General features: G+C 34.3%; 1 protein-coding gene across 1 annotated transcript in view; it reads right to left on the bottom strand.

Moving 5' to 3' along the window:
- Window positions 1-6,622: 6,622 nt before the first annotated feature.
- kek2 (kekkon 2) overlaps window positions 6,623-26,291 on the bottom strand; it is a 1,284,908-nt gene continuing 1,265,239 nt past the window's right edge. The window contains exon 8 of the mRNA XM_069830676.1: window positions 6,623-20,467. Coding sequence (XP_069686777.1) covers window positions 16,426-19,095 — 2,670 coding nt within the window. The 5' untranslated portion in view covers window positions 19,096-20,467 and the 3' untranslated portion in view covers window positions 6,623-16,425. The remainder of the gene's footprint in view (window positions 20,468-26,291) is intronic.

Below are 26,291 nucleotides of genomic sequence, written 5' to 3'. Positions count from 1 at the left end.
TATTTACAATCATTCAGCTTACCGTATAAATGAAAAATGGATGGAAGTAAGCGTGAGGACGATGAAGATGGTAATTCCATATTATATTATCTTAATAAACACAAGACGTATCCTAATATGTCACAGAAACAAAGAGTATTTATTGATAGCAGTAGATTACATAAAAATTGCTTAAAATGTTGAAACTATCACTAAACTAGAACTGTAGAAATTATTTACCATAAATTATTTTGTCGCAGAGTCAATACAAAATAATAATACTGTGGTGCCGCATATCGGCATATGTTAGAATCAGTACTAACAAAGAGATAGCCACAGAACTAGCTGGAGTTAACTGCGGAAGTACAGTTAAACTGTGAAGACGAAGATAACTGTTGTTTCGGAAATTCATCGGTACGTTAAATCATAAATAACTGTGTGTGTACAGATAACTGTAGTTCCAGAAACCGGTCATTATAAAGTTTTTTAGTTCCACAACACGAATACATTAATTTTATCCTTTCAATTGAAAGGATCAGAAGCAAAGGGGTACAAGTGACATTTCTAAAAAAAATTAGTTTATTGCGCCCAGGGTGAGCTAAAGCATATACAATGTTAGTGGTTAAATGTTATGTTTTATTTAATGACGCTCGCAACTGCAGAGTTTATATCAGCGTCGCCGGTTGTGCTGGAATTTTGTCCCGCAGGAGATCTTTTACATGCCAGTAAATCTACTGACATAAGCCTGTCGCATTTAAGCACACTTAAATGCCATCGACCTGGCCCGGGATCGAAACTGCAACCTTAGCTATACCAACTCGCCAACCAGGTCGACATGTTAGTGGTAAAGGGATATAGATATTTTTTAAACTGCACATAAGAATTTAAAATTGAATCTTCACAGAATTTATGAAAGCTCAACAACTTTCAATCACATTTTCCAGAAAGTAACTATAGTGCACTTGTATTCCTTTGCTTCTGAACTCCTCAATTGAGGGGTTGGGTGCAAGAAAGGCATTTCTCTCAAATGCAAGTTTTGTGAAAATTGATGTTGAAAATTCAAACAGTCATAATGTTACCTATGCACGCCTTTACATTTTGGGTACACCTGACCTCTATGATCACAGTATTGAACTACAACTTGGTGATCATATGCATAACAGATCAGAGAATACAATAAAACGTTTTACTCAAAAAGGGCGCATCCTCTAAACTGCTCTTCTTGCACCCAGCCCCTCAATTAAGAATAATAATCCTCATGTGTTAGGGAAATATTCACATTTATATTGGAAATGTTGTTTAAATTAAAACACACATTTTAAATTCAGCAATTGTTTTTATTACCAAATATATCAACACTATGTTTTGTATAGCTTCTGTACAATAAGACATATGGATGGGTCTCTATTTAAGTAAAACCCCATTCTTCATACTCGTGGTGTTTATGATAACAATAGAAAAGAAGTAGGCAATTTTCTGTTCCAAAAATCATGACCATCTTGTTCACTTTTATAATGTATTTATAATATATATAAGGAATACAAAACAAATGACTAGTAGGGCTAAAGGTCGGTTTAGTTGTGGTATACAATAGGATTTACAGAAATGGCCTCAATTACATATTTAAAAGTAATATTCGAAGCATACATAATTCGGATATCCAGCAAATACATCATTTTTATTGCCTCAGACAATACAAATGTGTGTCATTATAGACACTAAAAACCAATAAACAATACAAATGCTAAATTATTTCACTTGGTACAACTGCTGAGACTATAGACTGTCACGAAAGTATAGATTAATGTACTTTAAAGAAATTTGCTGTACAGATCGTATCCGAAAAGAAAAATGACATTTAAAAAGAAGTACGTAGCGTAAACTGGGGTTACTTTGAACACAGACGAAACTTTGAACATTTTTACAGAAAGTCATATTTAGGTTTCTACATGTTGCACTTGTTATATTTGAAGGGAAATTATAATAAAAATCATTCTCATACCAAATTTACCTCCATTTATAACAAGTGCAGCATGTAGAATCTAAATATGATTTTCTGAAAAAATGTTCAAAGTTTCCTCTGTGTTCAAAGTAACCCCAGTTTACGGTAGGTAATGAAATATTTATCCTGCTATTAAGGGTCTGAAAACTCTCAAGATGTTAAAAGAGATAAATAAATCTCTTAACTTAGAGAGCATGATGAAAATTGTTCAGATTTTCAATTAATATAGATAAATACAATATAATATTTGTTACTCAGTCAAATGACAAATCAATGTAAAATGATGACTTATATTATATGGTCATTAAGGTTTATACACATAAATTACATATTGCAAACGTTTTCGCCCATTCAGGCATCTTCAGGCACAATTATACAATATCTCAATATCAAACTGTATAGTCATTACATTGGTGGTAGATGAACTGTTTAAAATTAATGATGTACAACATCTCCATAATTAAAAATGTAATATTACAGGTCATAAAATTAAAATAATTTAAAATTAGAAACAACGTAGTGTTATGATTTAAACTTCATAATATTCTGTGAAACTCTTGTTCAGTAGAGTCCAATGATTGATGGTTTATATCTCAAATATATGAATATGAAATAGAAGTGGCAAATTGTCAAATTTAAAAGTACGATTGGAATGGATTATTTATATATTTGAGATATAAACCATCAATCATTGGACTCTACTGAACAAGAGTTTCACAGAATATTATGAAGTTTAAATCATAACACTACGTTGTTTCTAATTTTAAATTATTTTAATTTTATGACCTGTAATATTACATTTTTAATTATGGAGATGTTGTACATCATTAATTTTAAACAGTTCATCTACCACCAATGTAATGACTATACAGTTTGATATTGAGATATTGTATAATTGTGCCTGAAGATGCCTGAATGGGCGAAAACGTTTACAATATGTAATTTATGTGCATAAACCTTAATGACCATATAATATAAGTCATTATTTCACACTGATTTGTCACTTGACTGAGTAACAAATATTATATTGTATTTATCTATAAATAAATCTCGTTTATAAGTGATCCGATTCAGACACTAATCACCGACAACTGAATTAAATTTAGTAGAAACTTTATAATATAATGGAAATTAATTACTCCTACATATTTCTATTATGTATATGTGTTTTCAATAACTGAAAGATGAATACATTAGATTTTCATGTGTGTAAGTTACTTATCTGTTTTTACAAAACAATAGTAATTATGGAAATATATAATTATTTAAATATTAATAATATCCATTCTCAGATACATTTCAGAAGATTATGTGAATAAAAAATTATTGACTCTGTTACAAAATATTATTTTAATATTTTGACCAAATGCATGAACTCAAGGATCAGAAAACTAAATGCTTTCAATATAAATTGTCTTGTTTCCTTCCAGAAAAAAAGAAAATTCGTATGTATCATCAAAATCTTTGAGAAAAAGGAAGTCCTGCAACTAATTAATTAATACAGTAAAATTATAACATTAAAAAATGCAACATTTTGCTCAAATTGTTAGTTTTATTATATTATTAATTATATTATGAAGCAACATTATTTTGTTTTTGCATGTTGATAAGTAGACCCTCACTAATCCGAATTCCAAGGGAGTGAAAAAAAGAGTCAATTCGGTTTAACGAAATTCGACCTAGCGGGGTTTTTGTAAGAATAGGTCCCTATTTTATAAAACGGCAAAATAAGTATATTGAGTTGATTTGTCACTATGGACATTCAGCAATCGAGAGTAGTTTCATAAACACGGTGTATTGTTACCAATTCATGGGGAAGTTTATTCCAAGCTCATACTTAGGAATGAGAAACCAAGTCTCCACATGTACGCGGTGCCCCTTCATCCGGACATCGGGCACGGAATCAAGGTCACTCTTTCGGACCTTATGAGGGCCAGTCTTTAATATGAATACCCCCCTCCAAACAGACCTCAACGGGATTGGACAAGGAAGAACCAATCAGATGCCAGAAGGAGAACCTATGACCTATCATTGAATGTCCTCCCCCACTGAGACTCCTATATACAAGCTCGCGTACTATTTCCTTAACAACTGCTCTGATGATGACCACAACACAGCGGTCGAAACGTCAGCCATCAACAGCGCGGTATAAACCCAAAGTTTATCCACAGACCACAGTGTATTGTACCCTATCAATAAATAAATAATTATATTATATATTTCTGTCATAATTTTTAATGATGAAAGAGTAATGGAACGGAGAAAAATTCTCTCCGGCGCCGGGATTTGAACCCGGGTTTTCAGCTCTACGCGCTGACGCTTTATCCACTAAGCCACACCGGATTGCACCCCGGCGTCGGAAGAATCGTCTCAGTTTTAAGTTCCAACTCTTGGGTTCCCTCTAGTGGCCGCCCTCTGCACTGAGACGATTCTTCCGACGCCGGGGTGGAATCCGGTGTGGCTTAGTGGATAAAGCGTCAGCACGTAGAGCTGAAAAACCGGGTTCAAATCCCGGCGCCGGAGAGAATTTTTCTCCGTTCCATTACTCTTTCATCGTATGATGACGCAGAATATCTGCATGGAAATATCATATGTACTTCGGTACATTATAATAATATATATAATTTTTAATGATTAGAAAATAAACTTCCCTATAAAGAATACAACCTAAAAAAAAATATCCTTCTGATCATCATTTCAACAATATAATTCAGTGACTCAGAACTTGCTGAATAAGTGCAATAAACTATAAAGTCGCAGCACAAAAGTATTGTTTTATTTATTTATTTCTACTGGCAGAGTTAAGGCCATAAAACCTTCTCTTCCTCCCAACCAGTATACTAAGAACCATAGGCGGACTTATGGGGGTGCATGGGGGGGGCATTGCCCCCAAACTTGTCTCAACTCTTTTTTCTATTAACGTTAGAAAATATTGAATTCAAAAGATCTTCTTTGCTTTTGTTTATGATTAAGTTTCTGTGCTTAAATTGATGAATTAATGTCTTCAGATCATATATCTAGACTATAATATTCATTTTAAATTTCTGAAGGTATAAGAATTGCTATACCTCATATTTGAGGAATGATAGCACTGTAATGTTTCTTTTGTAACAGCCTGTACTCATGTCTTAGAAGTCTGAAGTTCAGGCTCCCACTTGAAGAAATATCAACAATACTGCACAACAATGCAGAAAAAAGAAAAGGAATTCCTGTATAATGTATAAACTTAAAGACGAGATTAAATAAAATAATTAGAGTTTACATTTCAAATGACGTCTTCAGGAAGATAAACTTCATATAAAAAAAGTTTCTGTTAGCACTGTTACGTAGCTTTATTGATGTATGCTTGTGTTTCTGTACGAGAGAGAAAAAGAGCGAGATTGTTTTGTGTTATGTCCTGTTATAATTTGTAGTAGACCTACAGTTAAAGCTCTATACAACTCGGTCCGAAACATGGCGGATATGGATGTAATACTGTAAGAAACAAGCCTCCCCCCCCCCCGAAAATAACTTTACTGAACGATCATATTCCGATATACTGTACCACGGTCAAGCTATAACGTGGGAGGAGGTAAATGAAGGGGTCAGAGCCATAGTGGGTCAAGCGCCATACATTAAAAACGGAGAAAGCAAGGGTTAAAATTAGGTGCTCACCATAATTGTACTGTTGTATCAGTGAAGCGTGGTGAGTGAGTGAAGTTATGGTTTTACAGTGCAGTAAATAGTTTCGATCAGTGATAACTTATAGTGTCAATGAAATGTGTTCTATAGCGTCAGTGAAATGTGTTATATAGTGTCAGTGAAACGTGTTCTAAAGTGTCAGTGAAATGTGTCATAGTGCCAGTACAGTGAGTGAGATGAGAGTAAAGTGAAAGATTATTATGAGGTACCAATGTGAAATTTATGTAGCGCCTATACATATGTAGGTTGTAATGTAAAATTAGGTTCACTTATTAATTAGGTTATTTATGTATAGCCCATGTACTGGGTTTTTGCCGGAAGGGAGAATTACTGAGAATTGACCGTCATAATAAAATTCGCTCCATGATTGCCAATGAACTTCGCCGGGCTGATAAGTATGAGGTGTACGAGGAAATTGGGTGCTGACGGTTCAACTCGAAGAGCAGATATCATTGTTATAGACCGAAAAAAAATTGTGCACTCATTCTCGATCCCACAGTCCGTTTTGAGAACAGCGAGGAACAACCTAGAGAAATCTGCAAAGAAAAACGGGCAATTTATCTGCCATGCTGCAGCGATTTAGGGACCAAATATAACATCAAGTCATGGGACGTTATAGGAATTATGATTGGGGCTAGAGGCACAATCCCACGGGAGTCCTTAGAAGTCTTCCGTAAATTAAAAGTTCCTGACAGCACCCTGGACATGATATCCTCCACTGCACTGAAGTCGTCGATTAGCATAATTAATCATCACTTATATTCTTTATAAAATGTTATTTGTCTTGTAGCCTAAATCGTTTGTTGCATTTCAAATAAATTTATCAATCATAGCCTACATAACTAGGGTTTATATCCAAGAAAAAATTGAATTAAATATAACTATTCATTTAGAATTGATTAGGAGGCCGATTATTAAACCCTGGTTGGGACGGCTATCAACTATTATTGAAGTTATTGTGTATATAATTGTTTTGTGTATTGTATAATTGTATTATGTATTGTATAACTGTATTGTGTAGTGTAATTTATATTGTGTATACCACTGCCACCGGGTGCTTGCCCACTAGCAGTGTAAATAAATGCATGCATACATACATACATACATACATAGATACATAATTCAATGAAACATGTAGTAAATAATATAAAGTGTGCACATTAAAACTAAATTATATGTCAATCTAAATTAAATTAACTTTAACCCTTGTTTTCTCCGTTTTTAATAAATGGCGCTTGGCCCACTATGGCTCTGAACCCTCCAAATGATGTCCCTCATAACCCCATTATATGGGGATTCTATGGTTTTGCTTTGTCCCCCCCCACCAAGGAAACGGTTCTCTCTCCGCCTTTGCTAAGAACAATAGCAAGTATAAAAATGGCAGAAATACAGGAACAATATACAATTGATATTATTATTGTTATTATTATTATTATTATTATTATTATTATTATTATTATTAACAACAAAATGAATACAAATTTAGTTACATGTAATTCTAAGAATGAAACAATTACAGTAATGTGAATCGAAGTAATTGTTAAATATTTAAAATAAAAAATATATGTTATAAAAATTATATTTTAGGAAAGCTTACAGTCTAAGCAGTCTAGCTGGCAACCGGGTTTTGAAATTAGTAAATTAGACTTAAGTAGGCTGCAGGACATAAAAAGGTACAGTAACAAACTGAATTTTCAGTCAGATTTGGGGTATTTTAAAATACGGAATTTGCAACAGTAAATGATCAATATGCACAATGGACAATTAAAGAGAAATATTATTTTATTATGGTTAAAAGAAATCAGTAGAAATCAGTAATTCCTGTTTCAAGGACTACTGCCCTCAACATGACGGCACTCTGTAAAGAGACCACGTCTATACTTCGTTTCATGATATCTGACAGGAGAGAACCATAATTGCTATTCAACCAACGCTTCAGACCACCCACCTTCAAGTCAAGCGTGGAATGAGACCTCTGTCATTGGTTAAAGAGCAATTATACGTCTCTCTTCCTCTGCCGGTAATGTTTACATCTCCTGTCAGACGTTATGGAACGAAGTATAGAGCTTCTGTTTAGATATACTGTAGGAGAATCTCATATAGCCAGTCAAGTGAAGTCTAAAAGAAACAATACGACTAAGCACTGAAAGCTCCAAAAAACAAAACGCTCATGTACACTGTACAGTATATTTAGTTTAGCCGAGGAATAACTTCTCAAATATGCACTGAGGGGACAAAATTTCATTTCGTAGTATGGTTAATCCAAAATTCGGTTTAAGCAGTAGATTTTTCTCTATTAATGCAGCTGGGACCGAAAAGTTTGTTTAATTTAACCAAGTTTTCGGTTTAGCGGATTTCAGATTAACGAGGGTCTACTGTATTGAGTAAAATTAGGTAGGCGACATTTACGCATTCGTGTATTACCTCAAAATAAAGCTTCCATATTCTTGATGTTACATTCAATGAATCATAATAGTGTCTTTGTTGAATCCCCAAAACTATCTTGATATACAGGGTGAGTCAGAAGGAGTCGTGTTAGGAGTGATAATATGGCGATTCTGAACAACAAATTTTATATGAACATATGCCCTGTTCCTAACAGTATCTAACATACAACTGTTGAAATTCACGGGCGTCAGTCTTATGTCCATCAGCACTCACATGCGGACGCAATCAAAAAGACATTAGGTTGTAGTGGGATCTTGAAACGTATCCTGGGAGATGGATCGGTCGCGGTGGAGTCATTTCTTGGCCAGCGATATCACCCCACCATAATCCATTTGATTAATGTGTGCGGAGTTCGCTTAAGAGCGAAGTCTACAAGCTCAAAGTGAATCAAGGAAGGAAATTATCGCTCGCATTTTACAAGCTTGTGCTCAAGTAAAGCAATTTCCAAATTATCTCAGATCAGCAACACAGAAGCTGTCTATAAGAGCTGCAAAGTGTATTGAATTTGACGGTGGACTTTTTGGGCATGTTCTGTAAAGAAAAATACACAACTAAACAGAACATAAGGTAACAATGTTTTAATTTACTGTCATCTGCACTTTCCCCGTTCCTCATTGTTTCCATTAGTTTTCTCCGAAACCGTTAAGAACAGGAACGTTTTTACCGGCCCCGGAACAATTTTTCCCTTGAAATTATTCAAATCTACTTTACAGGGAGCTTTACCTGACAGATTAGATTTGCATAATATATACGTCACTGTGTACGTTAATAGAAAACCACAATTCCAAGTCACACAGAGATTGTGTGCACTCGATGTGGATCTCTGGCGTTTTGTCAGCCCACGCGAGTTGTGTGGATATAAAGGGAAAAGTTGTGACGATTTCGGGTGGAGTTCCCGGGTAGCTCAGTTGGCAGAGCGCTGGTACGTTCAACCAGAGGTCCCGGGATCGATACCCGGCCCCGGAACAATTTTTCCCTTGAAATTATTGAAATTATTCAGGAACGTTTTTTTTTCAGAATCACTAATATTATCACCCCTCAAACCATGTACCTTTCCTCTTGACTCACCCTGTATAACGTATTTATTCTTAAAACATTTTCCAATCCGCTATACATACAGTAATCTCTTCAAGATAAACATAGCAAAACATAAGTCTGAAATGTTAATGCAACAATATAATTATTATTGTTTAGTGTGTAGGTATTTAAAATTGTTATTGTACTATAGAAATGGAAATAAACCTTACACTGAACCAACTATTTACTTTATTCGGTCTGGTAAGTGTGGCATAATAATTATAATGTGTATTTATTCCTGATTAATGTTTCTAAAATTAGAATTCAATGTAACTACAAAGTAGATTGAAATATATTTGCTATCCCATGCTTCAAATATACTTAAAATATATAGGCCAGTATTTCCGATTACTTCTCACGTATATATGATATATATAGGCGTATTTACAAGGGATATTAATGCATTTGTGCTCGTGTTAGTGTGTTTGGAAGTATAGGTACTGTACATGCAAACACTATTTTATGTTGGGGTTTAAAAAGTTCACTGTCCCAAGAGAAACACGGTCATAACCCTTGTTCCCTACCAACAATATACATCTAATAGTTTATTGCCGATCTTCAGATAATTCTTTTGTATCCAGAAACTGATATTCACTTGTTATTGAAACTAATATTAAGTTCTTTGTATATTTTACTTAAGACTGATAATTCGTTACAATAAATTTATCAGTTTCATGTGAAAAAATTTAAAAATTAAAAATACAAGTCAATACGTTAATATCTTAGCGTAGTGTTGTTAATATGAACGCAATGGCAGGAGAACTATGTTGGTTAAGGTACAGTGAGTGCGAATTTCATTTGTTACGGCAAGTCCTTACAATAGATTTGCTCTGAATCATAATTTAATGTTTCAGTGTTACATTGATATTACACGTGAGTATTTATTGATTCTGCAGTTGTTATAGAAACCACTACAAATCTTTAATATTACTCTTAATAAAACAGGAAATGTGCTAAAAAATGTAATATATTGATTCACAATAATTAAGAAACATTAATTTTGTTTACAAAGAAGAAAAGTTACTTTTGCATTTTCTTAAAATCTTCTACAAGGTACATACAACATTACTTTGTCTAGTTTTCTTAAATTGCAATGTAAACCTGATGTAAATGAGAAAATAATATAAAATTAACTGGTTTTTACTGCACGTGTCAAAAGATTTCATTGACAAATTTGAATTTGACTTGCCATAAGTACAAAATCACACACACACAATAGGTGTTTTCAATATATAAATATTACTCTCAGCTACTATATTTTACTGTTAGACAATTTGTTATAAGTTTATTAATCAAGCAATAAATGTTGTCATGGACTCAAAATTCTTGTCAAGTTTCTTGAAATAATTATGTCTCATATATTTCTTTGAAAATGCTATTTAAATTATCACACTTGACCCAAATAATTTTGTGACGAAAAATACATATCAAGTGCAATGTTATCCTATGTAGAATAATGTAATATATCACACAAAAGCGCTACTCATATTTGTATTGAATTTGTGCAATTGTCAACCTTGTTTTGAAAATACAAATTAAGATCTTATAGTAAAAATATATTTGAAAAATTTTATTACAGTGATAACAAAGTATACATAAATACTCGTAGATAGCAACAAAGAACAGACGTAAGTATTTCATTCTAATTCTTCCTTTCCATACAGGATATTTGCAACAAATTCTAAATTCGGTTAGAAAATAAATTTAAATTAACATAAACCTAACAATTTTCATTATATAAGGGCTGTAATGAATAACAGTTCATTAACTTTAAATCTGACTTAGAATTTAACCTCGAAGGATTTATTTAAGAAAAATAATTGTACTGTACGTAATACAAAGTTGAATTGTATGAGTATTTTTATTCGTAACTTTTTAAACATGAAAGTTATAGAAATTAAAATTGCATTTTCCTTATGTAAACAGATATATGAAGTCAGTTCTTTTCCTGTAAATGCATAGCTTTTTAATGTTCTTATATCCTTTTATAATTTTTATGTAATTCAAAGTTACGTGAAATTGTTCTGATTTTTTCCAAACTACTACCTTGTATTAATTGTATTTTAAGATCCACTGTGATAATGCAGATTGGATATTAGAACTATATATACAGAATGTAAACCATATAAACTGCCAAAATTATACAGACTGTATATCTAGATCTCCTAAACATGATGTGTAGTGAAATTTTGTTTCTTTTTCTTCTACTTTTTTGTTTTTAATTCCTAATAGTACATTATGCAACGGGCCTATAACGATACCATTATAGGCAAGTTTCATACGACTTTTTATGCTCGACCATATTTATAACTTTAAATTATTCAGAAGTATTTATTTTATTTGTATCTGACAGAAGATCGAAAATGACCTTGTTCATAGCTCTTAAATTGTGAGATGTGCGCAGACGCGAAAGTATTGATTTTTTCCGAGGAACGATAATGTCATTGACCTTGATGTAATATAACATGAACTAATTTTGACACAACCTGGAAATTGATTTAGAATTGAAAAACGAGATGACAATTTGGATTTATTTGAATATTATTTACAATTAACGCTAATTATTATAGTAACAGAACATAACCTTCTGCGACAGTATTGGATTTCCAGCCTCCGTGACGTTTCCCTTGTTGTAATTGCATATCCGAGAATAATCGAAAACCTGAACTTTAATGAATAGGTGTACTTTAATGACATGCATTAAAGGACTGCTACCAGGTATATAATTACAACATTTCGGCATGGTCGAGCATAAAATATTATATTTATATAATTGATAGTAGTCTAATATTTACTGTTCGAGTAAATGTGAACGTCATTGCCAACGACCTTCCGTCCAACACACGCTAACACCACCACAATAAAGAGACAACAGAATAGCCTGATTTGTAAACATGGATATCACAACAGCTGGATTGTAGATGGCGGGCCGAAGTAAATAATGACGGTCTACTATCATTTCCAAAAACATTAACTCACAGATAATATATTTTTTTTCTAGGGAAGTCGCAAAAGTTAACGAAAAATTTTATTAGACTCTTATTTTCAGTAATTTATTTTCTATCACCGTTATTTTTTGGCAGTTTATATCGTTTACACCCTTATGCTTGGCAATGTCATTCATTCAGTAAATTGAAGAAATGGGGCTGGTGAATATTACTACAACTGAAGAAAATATAGGCCTAATATATTAGGTATGAGATGTTTAAAAGCAGATAGTACAGAGAAGACAACACATTATTTCAGAATTATCATGTAACAATGTTTAGGCTACTGAAGCCATAACGAAAAAAAAAGTTAATGATTTCGATTAAAGCAATACAGTTACTTTAAATGTGAATTCCGTAATTATAACTTATTTTTAAGTTACTCAGCAACAATTATTTAATATATTTTAAAGTATAAGATTAAAAATAGTAGAAAATATTATGAAACCACAAGTTAGAACAACATTTCAAGAAATTCATCATAGAGAAATATCTTAGTATAAATAAATATGAAGTTAAAAGTTATCACTACTGCGTGTTCAGTTCAAAGTGTGTCATGGCTCGGTGTATGACGTCATGTGGCTAGCCGATGAGCCTAGAGAATTCAATCTTCCTACATTTCCGCAAAGGTGTATTACCTGTGTGCCAGAGAAGTTGCTTACCAATTACGGCGTTCATTCTGAAGAATATATACTGATACGTACGGTAACGTCGGTAGTGGCAGGAATGTGAACTGTTTGGAAACACGTACTGAGGTGAGTTCTTTTCTTACTGTCGGGATATAGGGAGAGGGTTAAGACGATTACTTGCGTATTTGTCGACATTAACTTCGACGGTCAACGTGGACACGGAGCATTTGATTTGTGTTGTGGAATGTTGCCGTACGCAACCGATGATAACAAATACCCTACGTACGACTTGCCCGCGCAAAACACAGTTCGAAAGAGGTTATGGTAGCACACAGGCCGTACAGACCGCCATCTGTTGCTACGACGTTCAAGTTATACCGTACACGTTCTCAAGTTCAGATTGAACGCCTTGAATAATAGGCAACTTCTCTGACATAAATCTTCAAATCATTGACTCACAACAGTGACGTCATGACACACTTTGAAATGAACACCCAGTATATGATAGAACGTTACAATCATGAAACAAGTACAATGAAGGAATATGAAAGAATGTTGAGTTCAGACAGATTGTAAAGAATTAAAGGCTTACATATAGCGGAATATAAAGATGTTATATTTCTTAATAAATCATTTGCATACTAGCTTCTTTGTTTCTTAATTATTATAAAACAACATCGCAAATTATATTAAATCATATTTATTTAGTTTCATGAACTGATAAAGAACACTATCTGCTGAATGATGAGATTTTATTCAGGTACTCAAAAGATATTACATGTGAATTAATATGCGAAATCGTGAAATTGAAAGACATAAACCATAAACTAAATAATTCTCAGAAAACATTGATGAATTTTCATGAAGTACATAACACAAAATTCCCTTCTGTCGTTAAATAAACAAGAAGGCATAAACATTAACAAAGAAAATGTTTAAATTCATAACGATGATCAACCTTGCTTATTTGTAATATTACAAAATAGTGTGCTTGAACTTAAGATTAATGTGAGGTGAAATCAATAATGTACTTTGAAAGTAGGCCTATTACTTAGACCAGAATTTTACCTTCTTCCAGTTAAGATCTAAAACGTTTTAGGGATTATAGAGGAAAGGAGGATTTCGTACGACCAGAAATTACTTGAGAGATAAACAATAGTGAATTTATCTCTTTTATTTAAAAATAAAGGAAGAGTTGAAATTGCATTATCATGGTCATTATTTTATATTTTTCCCACTAGAGGTTTCATCCATTTTATTGCCACCCAAAATATAACCCTTTAAATGATCTCAAAATATACGATTCAACTCATTAGGGGTTAATCACATCACAGGTCACAATAAGAAAATGGATATAATCCATTTTAATTCTTGTGAAGTTTTTAGACACTGTTCTTCACAAATCTATGTATACATTTTACAGAAATTGACTCTACTTAAAAAATGTTCGTGTCGGCTGCACTTAAACCAACATGTTTTTCCTTTTAAACTGTTTATTACCTTCATCGTTATAATGAGTAATACCCTGTTTGTTTATGAAATCAACACTAACATACCCAGATTCACAGTAAAACTCCTCTTAATTTGGTGACACAGTACTGAGGACAAAAATATGTTGTAGTCAAGTTTATTAATGTTGTAACATTTATTAAAAGAAAGCCGTGGGAATAACAAAATGTTGTCATATAAAAAATGATTCTTTTCTGCATAAGTGGAGAACAATGGGGTTTCTTATGTAACAGATTCATTTTAAATGGAATAATTCGAAACTGTAATTTAAAATAGTCATAATTCATAAAATCATTGGCTATTATTGAATTTATGAAACAAGAGCTTCAATTTGAATTTGTTATTTTGTTATTATGCAAAATCCTTTCTCTACCAAAATAGAAAGTAATATTTTACACCGTACATAAAAAGACTAGGTTTTTAAAAAATTATCAGCGTCGGCACTAATAAAATAAATTATTTTCTACAGTATTTACATTTTTTAAAAAGTTGTGCGTTATTCATCCGAAAAAACAAAAACTTTACATTTTATAACAAAGATAATTCCTTATGTTCCTGAACATATCCCCCAAAACAAAAAATATATATTAGGTGAACAAGAAACATTTTTATGAGTTGTAAAGACACAATTGGACTATATTTTGTAAATATAAGTAGCTACTGGAATACTAAGTTTCATCAAATATAAAACAAACGAAAGTTTACTGTGCTGATACTATTACCGATAATTTTAATACCAAAATATGCAACAGAAATGGGATTTACATTTTTAAATAGGCACCATCTATTAGCCTACAGCATCGATACTGGTTTTGTGAAAATTTTCAAAACTAATGACTTGTACTTTGATATTATTAATGTTGGTAAGGTCTATTAATAATAAGTTTATTTTAGTCCTGTATGTTGGTTAAACAAAAAATAAATAGCAATCCATTCTTCCCCAATTAGGCTATTAAATAAAATTATCAAATAAGTGAATCTGAGCATTTCAAATTTTAACATAAACATTGGTAAACATGTTATTAATATTGCATAATACGCTTTTCCAAATGTCATGTACATTATCTACTTCTTCGCTCTCGTTCATAGCAATCAGTCCCACCACTATTAATCGTACACAAAACAAGGTTATTATATGCAAATCTCAATAAATTCTAAAATGCATTGAGACATTGTAAGATATACTTTTCAGACTGTAACCGGCATACATATAAATCAAATTATACATAAACTCATTCTCTTTCTGCAGTTTTCTATGAAACTTTTTTTAGTATAAAATATCAGTTTCATTTCTACAATTGCGATCGAGTCGTTGGGAAAATCATTTCTTAGAAATGTATTTGCTTAGCAATAGTAAACAACTGACTAGGGTTTTTAACTTTCATTTTCAAATAAGTGTTTGTTAGTATGTCACTTCTCTCACTTTCGTACTCTAAGTTACTTCTTTCTTCCTCGGTTTCTCTTGTTGAGTATTTTCACAAACACAAAAATATTTCTTCTTATGAGTCACACATAAATGAGATAGTCAAGTCTTGTTTACACAAGTCACTTTAAAAATGTACCTGTAAGAAATTAATTTCAGAAGAAACACTTAAAATTAAATAACCTATAAAAGACCTGTTTTTCAATTAGTGGCAGTGATGCCATATTTCACTAATTAAGAAAAGTTTATTACATGGATCAATTTCCTATGTCCTTTCATAAAAATAGAACGAACCTGGTCACTGCACTTTAAAAAAAACTCTTGATGCTTTTAATCAGAATATTCTACTGCACAACTTTGATCCTCACCACCACTTAAATCTGTTTCGACATGAGCGACAATTAGCAAATTTTATATCGTTCCGACATTTTAACGAACCTCTGTCCATTTCTGTAACAATCCGCTTTTACAAAATATACATTTCTTTACCTAATGCTTCCTGAGATCTGAAGAAGTTAGAATACAACCGCACTACTGAGTGTCCGGATTTGTCTCAGGTTTCACATCCTTTGTACTGACTACGGGATCAGAAAACTTCCATCGAATCTCCTTAGTAATGTCCCCTATTACGGATTTTTCTCGATGAGTTTCTTCGTCTCTCCTGGGTTCCCCCTGGAGTTTTCTCTGACGTCAAATTTCCGTTCCTTCTGTACCCTCTCCTTCATACCCTTCGTCGGGGCTTTCTGTGAGGATGCCTTGTTGGTTCTGAAGAACGCTGCTCGGATGACAGACGGGAGGATTGGCTTTCGGTGTTACGTCATCTTCCTTACCTGGTTCTTGCCCCACTCTGCTATTACGGGGCCCGGCCGACGTTATGTCCCCCATATTTGTTTGGGAACTGGAACTGTACGGTGTACTCGCCATCCCTATCCCACTGGAACTTGGACTGAAGCTTGAAGGTGATACTTCTTGACTCGGAGTCTTTTTACTGACAGCACCAGTCGTCGACGAAGGAAGGACGTGACAGTTGTGCGCCAGACCTGGCCAGGGTATTCCTTTCTCCGTAGGGCTTGTACAACTCGAAGGATTGTTCATCGTTGATGATGGTGTAGGTAGTGTAGGTTCGCCTTTGTAGGGAGCAGGAGGAGAAGGCAGGTAAGTGTTGTCAGGAAAAGAACCATTGGATTCAACAGAATATAACGTTTGGCTAGTCTGAGACTGTTTTGAAGGTGTTTGTGGCGGCGGAGGTGCACACGGGTAACCTTCTACAGTGTAACGGACATCAGCAGGCGCGTAATGCTCGTAAGGAGCCGGCGGCTGAGACGTGCGAGCTAGAAACTCAGCCTCTCTAGAGTATCTACTGCAAGGAGAGGCTGCATCCAGTCTGTTTGGCCGACTGTGAGGGAGGGTTCTGTAGAAAGCTGCAGCGGCTGGAGCTTGCGGTGGCGTAGAATGCAGCGGCAAATGAGTTGGCAGCTTGGGTAGACCATAGTCCATGGGATACCCATCGTTGTCTAGGAATCTACCAGGAGAGAGATGGACGTCAGCTGTGTGGTGATGTTGGTACAAGTCTCTTGCACTTCCTCTCGGCAACGTTGACATGTGAATAGGATACTGACCTTCCACGTCTCTCAGTTGATGGTGAGAAACAGACAGTGGAATGGGTTTAGAGCCGTTATTCTCATAATCATGAATTATATTCTCCATTGCTTCTTGGTAACTGTTGGGTCCGCTGTTTTCTCTTTCACCTTCCTCCCCACTGTCACCCTCGGCCCTCCTCGATGTTGGTCTGCGCTCCTTACCGACGCTCTCTGTGTCGTTTATTAGGTCAGGGTTCTGTTCCAGCTGGTAGTTTCTCAAGGATGGAGGACTACCATAGGGATTCAACAAGCTGGGTCTCGAAGAATCGCTTCCTATAATGGCACCTCCTGTGCCTGTTGTGACTAGAATCATTTCATGTTGGTGTCTCTCTGTCATTACTACTGTGCCATTCACTTTCGCGGGGCCAGCCGAAGTATCAGCACTCATCATTCTTGTTATCTGATTACCAGAGTCTCCTATTACTGACGACTTTCCGTGTTGTTGATGTTGATGCTGTAGAGCCACTACTTTACTCCTTTCCTTCTTTCTTCTTCGTCTTCTCTGGCGATGGCATCTAATGATACAAATTATTATTGCGATAATAACAAATAGAGCGAGAACTGCTGTTCCTGCTGACACTGTGATGATATATTCGTATGGAAATGTCTGCACTCCAACAATAGGCTCCTCTTTTACTACTATGCGAATGGTGTAATTAGATTGAGCTTTTCCTGCTGGGTTTTCTGCTACGCAGATGAAGGTTCCATTATCGTCAGTATTTGCATTGAAAATGAAGAGTTCGCTTCTTTTCTCCTCTGCACCTTCCTCTACGAAATAATACAAATGAAGGCCAGGAGCAACCATTGAATCATTTTGCAAAATTCTTCCTTGGAACCACCACGAAACTCTAGCTTCTGGAACAGCCGATACCTTACACAACAAGGACACATTTCTACCCTCAGCAATTTCCAGATACAGTGTAGTGGGTGTCACGTCTGGAAGACATGCGAGATCTCCGAGCTCCAGACTCTTTATTGGTACAGAAACCAGTCTGTGCGGTGTGACACACGTGGGTTCTATGGTCTGCGGTACATTGTAGTTGATGAGCCAGGCTCGCAGTTCTAGTAGCCGACAATCACACTGCCAAGGATTTCGATGCAAATAAATACCATGAAGAGATTCTGGAAGGATATGAGTACCGCGTATGTTGTTCAGACGATTTCCATCAAGCTTCAGCCACTCGAGGTTATCAAGTCCAGAGAAAGCGTCATCCTCAATCATCTCAATCTCGCAGTTGCTCACTTCTAAAGTGGTGAGGTAGGACAAGGGTTGAAAGGATCCAGTCTTAAGCACTCTGATAGGATTCCCGCTAATTGTTAGCCTCATTAAAGACTGGTAGTCGTTAAATGTTTCGGTAGGGACGGTCGTCAAGAGGTTTTCTGATAGATCGAGTTCTACCAAATTGGTCAACCCACGGAAGGCACGATCATCAATATGCTTAATTCGACATCGCATCAAATAAATCTTCTGTAAGTTGAGCAAACCCATTCTCTGGAATCGTTCTCTTGGGAGCATTTGTAAATTGTTTCCTTGGAAATCCAAGACCTGTGTGCCTTGATCCATTCCATCCGGAATTGTGATGAGGCTTCCGTTGATGCACTCTACAGTCTGTTTCCCACCTCTCCACATGCATTTGCACTGTGTTGGACAGGCGGAACACCACCAGAAGCATTGCACTAAGAGCAGTGTTAAGAGCCACCAACTCTGGCAGCCAGACATTATCAAGTTTCACCGTCAAATCTTTATATTTTCTTACTTAGACACTAGTGTACAGTATGAATTGTAAAACCTTGTTCGTCAACAGGTTTGATGTCAACGTTGCTTCCAGATTCTTGAGAGTGGCATGTGCAAAATTCTGAAGGAAACATTCAGGTACACCTTATCTTAGGAGTACAAACTTTTCGAAATTTGACAATCTTATTAAGAATGAAACATGTTTAGTGGATTTCTCTCCGTTTCCGAGTCGACCAAGTCCACCTTCTGATTGACCCAAGTACCACTTGCCTAGATTGTGATGTACATAGTGCACTACTTTATCAACACAAAGGTATGGACATAGTTGGTGACGTTGCATCTTTTATTTACAACGTTCTATTCAGTGCTATTTTCGTGCTAAATAGAGTATATGTAATTGTGTAAATTTTACCAAAATCTACTTCAGTGTTGACGTTACAAGCACTTTCCACTTTGTAACTAAGAGGCATTGTACACTAACAAGCATTTTATAAAACGATATCTGTTCACGTCTTAATAGTGTTGGATGACACGTCCTGTGTATGGATTTGGTAATGAGTCTCGATCGTAAATTGCCATGTGGCTATAATGTGCTTCTTGCTCACAGCAAGAAATAGAAAACCCAGCGTCCTGTTTATATATTTTAGTAATAATTATTACCTTGAAAATTCTGTTTCCACACACTCTTCCCCGAAACATAGCATAACATTTTCATTAAGGAAAATATGTATCAAATTTTAAGTTGTGTGTTTAAAATACCCGTAGTTCTCAAGTTTTTGAAGACACTTATGAAAGATCAATGTCATTCATTTAGATGAAATCTTTTGTTGAATCCATCTGCTTGTGTATTTGAAGGACCATAATGTATTTTAAGACCGTTATCATTTCTGAGAGACACATACAATATAGTGAAACATTTTTTTTCTTCAAAAAAATTTCAGACAACTTTAGCCGTTTCAATTATTTCAATTCTTCTACAAAAATTAATCTGCGTTTTCTTCAAACGCAAGAGGCTCAGGTAACAGTTATGTCCAAGTAAATGTTCCTTAATTTTCTTCTCCTCAAAAGTGACTGCAGTTCTAATCCGTTTAATCCCTTACGTTGTATATATTATGATACTATTCACATTTAATCACTTCTCTTGTATATTTATACTGTGGTTTTTGTGTAGCCTCTGCATTTGGAGAGTTCAAGGATATACATTCCTTATAGTATATTCTCGTTTATTTGTAGATGTTAGAAGAAATAAATTGAAGGATAATGGGTTGGATATGCTGCTAGTATGAAAGTCCTGCCCTCAAATCTTCTGTTCTTTTATGCTGATTCCATTTTATCTTCATAGAAGATATTACCATATCTGAAACAAGGAAAATCACTTTTTTAAACACTGCGATGACAATCCAAAAGTCCTAAAATATAATTATGTTACTAAATTTTATTAGCTTATAATACAATTTAAATGTCTTAATCATATTAATGACAAAGTAAAAAAAAAAAAATACGGTACATAAAATAAAATTGTTTCGCGTACAATATGAACGACTTGATTTACTTATAATATAATTTCTTATGGTATCTTTATCGTGTAGTACTGTATATTATATCATGTCTTATGGTATAATATGATATGTCACATATATCACATTGTATATCAAGTCATATCAAACATATTATATCATTCCACATAAATATATCATATATCATATCATATCATATCATATCATACCATACCATATCATATCATATATATCATATCATAACAAATCATATCATATCATATCATATATCATATCATATCACATATCATATCACATCATATCATATCATATCATATCATATCATATCATATCATATCATATCATATCATATCATATCATATCATATCATATCATATCATATCATATCATATCTATCATATCATATCATATATCATATCATATCATATCATATCATATCATATCATATCATATCATATCACATCATATCATATCATATCATATCATATATCATATCATATCATATCATATCATATCATATCATATCATATCATATCATATCTATCATATCATATCATATCATTCATACATATTTAATATTTTTATTTTACAACGCTTTATCAACTAAGTTATCCCGCATCTGAGTGAAATGAAAGTGATAATGCCAGCGGAATGAGTCCAGAGTTCAGCGTCGAAAGTTACTTAACATTTAATCATAAATATCATACCACATAATATTATACCATATCATAAAATTGCTGTAAATCATGTATATCGCATCATATCATACCATATCAAATAAAATTATACTATATACAGAAAGAACCTAAATTTCCGGAAAGTTCTACAGGGTGTGACTCGATATGAAAAATGAAATGAAACAGTAGCCTACATTATACTTAAAAGGAGAGAAACGCATGATTTTCCGCAAGTTACATAAATCGAGCCCGGGGGATTTATCCCGGGGGCTACAAATGTTCTGAGGGGAAAATGTCTTTCGATCCCGTGGTGTATATATTATTTTTTCCAAGGCCGCTACTAAAATGTTGCAGTTTATTTTATTTTTCTTTATTGAAGTGTGTTGGAGCTGTTTTTATTGAGGGCATATGCATTGATGAAAAGGAAATGTCATAGCAATGTTCCTCTGCTTATATTGATTTTATTGTTAGGATTTGTATGTGCATTGCAAAATGAATGGTTTTGAAGAGTCAAAAGAAATACCGTATGCTCCTAGTGAGGCAGTTTCTGGTTTACAGCCGAAAAAATCCAGAAGATGATATTAAGTTGCATTATACTCGTTTCATAGATGGGGTTTATTGAAGAATGTACAAATGTGTTCAGACAATGCCTTGTTGGTGTATTTCACGTAAAAAGCGAAGGAAAAAAAGTCTTCAACGATATGGGCACAATATTCTATGTTAAGATCTTGTTTAATGGTAAATGATAACATTGATATTAGTAAATATGGAAAACTTATTGCATTGTTAAAGAGGAATTCAGTCGGATATCGTGCAAAACATATAAAGTATTGTCCAAGGATGATGTTCAAACTTTCTTGTCGAGTACTGCATTATCTCCCTATGGAGAAAATGTTACATTTCTCTCCCGATTTTAGTAACCTAGAAACAGACATTTAGTCACGGCCTTGGAAAAGAATATTTTTCTTACAAGCTATTATTTTAGAAATTTCAAAAAGGAATTTTCGCACGCGTTACAAAGAGCACGTCTCTGACTTCAAATTCAATAGGAATAAATCAAAGTTTGCCACGCATCTCATTTCCCTTAATCACGAACTTACTGGCATAGAAGAAGCCCTTCAGGTCTTAAAGACTATTAACAATCATAATTATATGAATGCTGCGGAGGAACTATATATTACCACCTTTTCTAATAATAATGATAGCCCGCTCCTTAACGAATAATACCCAAATTCAAATAACCAGCTGTTTAAAATCACACGCAAGTAACGGTCATTCATCCACTAGTCGTGCAGCGTATACAGTTTTCGTCATATGCTACCACTTAATGTAAAGATCAGTCGTGTCGCCGTCCTCATGGATTTCAAGACGTTCTTCCATTTTTTGTAAGTATTGTTTTAGAAGATTTAAATAATACTTAAATGCTTCTAAATATTCTTTCATTCTAACCTTACAATTTACAGGATTTTTCCTGCTCTCCATAACGAAGAGGTCGTTCGTAGCATCTTCAAATCTATCTTGAAAACTGTATCTGCAATGACAGAAGAGTTTTGCTGTTTCCTTGGTTCACACACGCCTCTTTCAACACAGTGATTCTAGACACATCGTGGAGGCTTTTTGCTATATTCTATTCTCTGTTTTTAAGTGATATTATAGTTGTAACTTTGGTTTTTAACGTCATATACCAAGTGTTCACTTTTTATAACATGTTCCATTTGACCTACACGACCTGAAGATGCCAATCAAAATTGGCGAAAATGTTTGTTTTTAAAATCTGTGTAAATGTTATTGTAACATAGTTTATTGTGTTTATGTTAAGTATTGACTGAACAGAACTCATTTTTCAATTATTATTTTAGAGATGTAGTACCAAATGGAGTCTACATTCCTCAGGTAGAGATGATGCGTTTGAAATAAAGTGATCATAATGAGATTTTTATGTGTGAGAAAAACGAAGGGCTCCCTAAAAATGAGGTGGCTCCAATTTTTGGTCAAACTAATGTCTTATTTGTTTCATACGTTAAAATATATGTCCGACCTTTTAATGCAAAAACGGTGTAACAAGTTAGAGTGAAATTGGAGCACAACTCCCATCTTTTCGTTGCAAAAAGGAGGTGTAGCTATACACAGAGTGAACCGTTAGTAGTGTCAATAATTTCAGGTGGTTATTCTTTGATGACCCTGTATTATTTGAGATGACAGTTGTGAGAACTATGGGATAAATATAAACTTAAAAAAGACGAAGACTATGTTGTCATAGGAAGGAAAGTACCTTGGGAATTCTAAATGAGGCAGTAGAGCAAGTGGACAGCTTCAAATACTTGGGCTGTGCTATAAGCAGTAACATGAGCTGCCGCCAGGAAGTCAAAAGGATGATAGGAATAGCCAAGGAAGCTGTTAATAGATACTTACTTACTTACAAATGGCTTTTAAGGAACCCGAAGATTCATTGTCGCCCTCACATAAGCCCGCCATCGGTCCCTATCCTATGCAAGATTAATCCAGTCTCTATCATCATATCATCATAACCCACCTCCCTCATTTTAATATTATCTTCCCATCTACGTTTCGGTCTCCCCAAAGATCTTTTGCCCTCCGGCCTCCCAACTAATAGTCTATATGCATTTCTGGAATCACCCATACGTGTTACATGCCCTGCCCATCTCAACGTCTGGATTTAATGTTCCTAATTACGTCAGGTGAAGAATACAATGCGTGCAGTTGTGTTGTGTAACTTTCTCCTTTCTCCTGTAACTTCATCCCTCTTACTCAAATATTTTCCTAAGAACCTTATCTCAAACACCCTTAAACTATGTTCCTCTCTCAAAGTGAGAGTCTAATTTTCACAACCATAAAGAACAACCGGTATTGTAACTGTTTTATAAATTCTAACTTTCATATTTTTTGACAGCAGACTGGATGATAAAAGCTAGGCTTATTTTGAAGTTTCGTAACAAGCTGTTTTTTACGGTGATGGGTTTATAGATAAAGGAACATATTCTGCGGAACCCTGGAAAAAGAACTAAGACTAGTGAAGTACTTTGTGTGGAATGTGCCATTGTTTGGGGCAGAAACATGGACATTACGACAAAGACTAGGTTATTTTACGACGTTGTATCAACATGTCAGGTTATTTAGCGTCGGAATGAGATGGTGATAATGCCGGTGAAATGAGTTCGGGGTCCAGCACCGAAAGTTGCCCAGTATTTTCTCAAATTGGGGTGAGGGGAAAACCCTGGAAAAACCTAACCAAGTAACGTGCCCCGACCGGGTTTCGCGGCCAGACGCGCTAACCGTTACTCCACAGGTGTGAACTTACGACGAAGACTAGAAGCATTTGAAATGTGGATATGGGGATATGGACAGACAGAGTAAGAAACGAAGATGTGTTGGAAAGAGTGGGTGAAGAAAGAATGATGCTGAAACTGATCAGGAGGAGGAAAAGGAATTGGTTGTGTCACTGGCTGAGAAGAAACTGCCTACTGAAGGATACATTGGAAGGAATGGTGAATGTGAGAAGAAGATTATATCAGGCAGTGTAATGGGGAAATATTTTTCCCTAAGATACATTATTAACCAAGAGATAAGCGCTTCTATATTCGCAAAATTTATTGTTCACCAAAACACAGTGTGTATATTCCGTTGACTAGAACAGTTATTACATTAGGAAACATTGATGTTTTCCGATTAAATTATTTACTTTTAACAATATTTTTGGGAATATTCTAATGTGAAAGGAGAAAATTTTAAAATGTAACTCAGTGCCTTCAGTATTCCTCATTTTCTCCAAAATTATCATTGCCAAAAAGGATGTAATTATGTCAAACTCGTAACCATGTATATTTGTCACATTTGGCAATTTAGAAAAGTTTAACGACAAATAAACATAAATTAAAATACATATATCCCCAAGTATCAGAGTTCTGAAGCTAGAGTAGGGTAAAGGTTCCTAATCCCGTCATAAAAAGTCAGTTGACTGCCATGGAGTTGTGGTCTCTGACTTTTAAGTTTTAGAACTACCTAACAAATGCCAGGAGATGTCTTCTTTTCAATTCTATTGACTACCCGCCTTTTGAATAGAAGCAGTCGACTGCAGAAGCTTCTTTTCAGTGAAAGATGGTTGACCAGTAAGTTTTTCTTTCTCTTGTGACCGCTCCTGAAGAAACATTTTATATTTGAGGTAAGAATTAATAGAGCATTATAAAATTGATATATCACTATAGATTATAGTCAGCTGAATCAATGTGTATGATTATTTAAACATTATGAGACAATAACAGTGCTGCAGGAACTTTCCCATTTTCGGATTTATTTTCATATTTCTTCTTCCTCGCTCACTCGACCAGTGATGCCAACGCTAAATTATGAAAATTAATGTCTATGAAAACAATAGTTCGTAGAAATAATAATATAAATAAGTTATATAAATATCATTATAATTATAATAAAATAATAGACCACTATTTAATTTAATTACTACTGTTGCTAGGAATATAAATAATGAGAAATAATTGTGTTATAACTCAATTTATTCAAATTTAATTTTGTATTGAATTTAACTTTCAGTTTATTTTGTTTATAAGTATATTAATATGTAATATGCATTCCTGTAGTTACACAAGTATTTTCTATGAAATGTGTCACTTAGGCTCTTCTTCTATGTCGTAACTTCTTGCTTTATCCATATTAAACAATATACCATGACTTTAAAGTGTTTTTCCAAATACGCATTTGTTTTTGAGCAGTTAATTAGGATTACTTTAGTATCACGGAATTTGGATCCCTGTCACGGATTTAGGAGCCTCTGTATAACAATGAAGAATCGTATATTATATACCAAACTTGTGAAACTGTTGACACTGAATGTTGTAAAAAACTGTAGCTGAAGATCCAAATAACGTTATTTACGTGTTATTTTAAACTTTTTATTACAATTTCGGCATAAATATAGTCTTTATTAAATATGTCACAGAATTAGGCAACTTTA

The sequence above is a fragment of the Periplaneta americana genome, chromosome 7, assembly GCF_040183065.1.
Source record: "Periplaneta americana isolate PAMFEO1 chromosome 7, P.americana_PAMFEO1_priV1, whole genome shotgun sequence".
Taxonomy (NCBI): domain Eukaryota; kingdom Metazoa; phylum Arthropoda; class Insecta; order Blattodea; family Blattidae; genus Periplaneta; species Periplaneta americana.
This window is presented reverse-complemented; position numbering and strand designations above follow the sequence as displayed.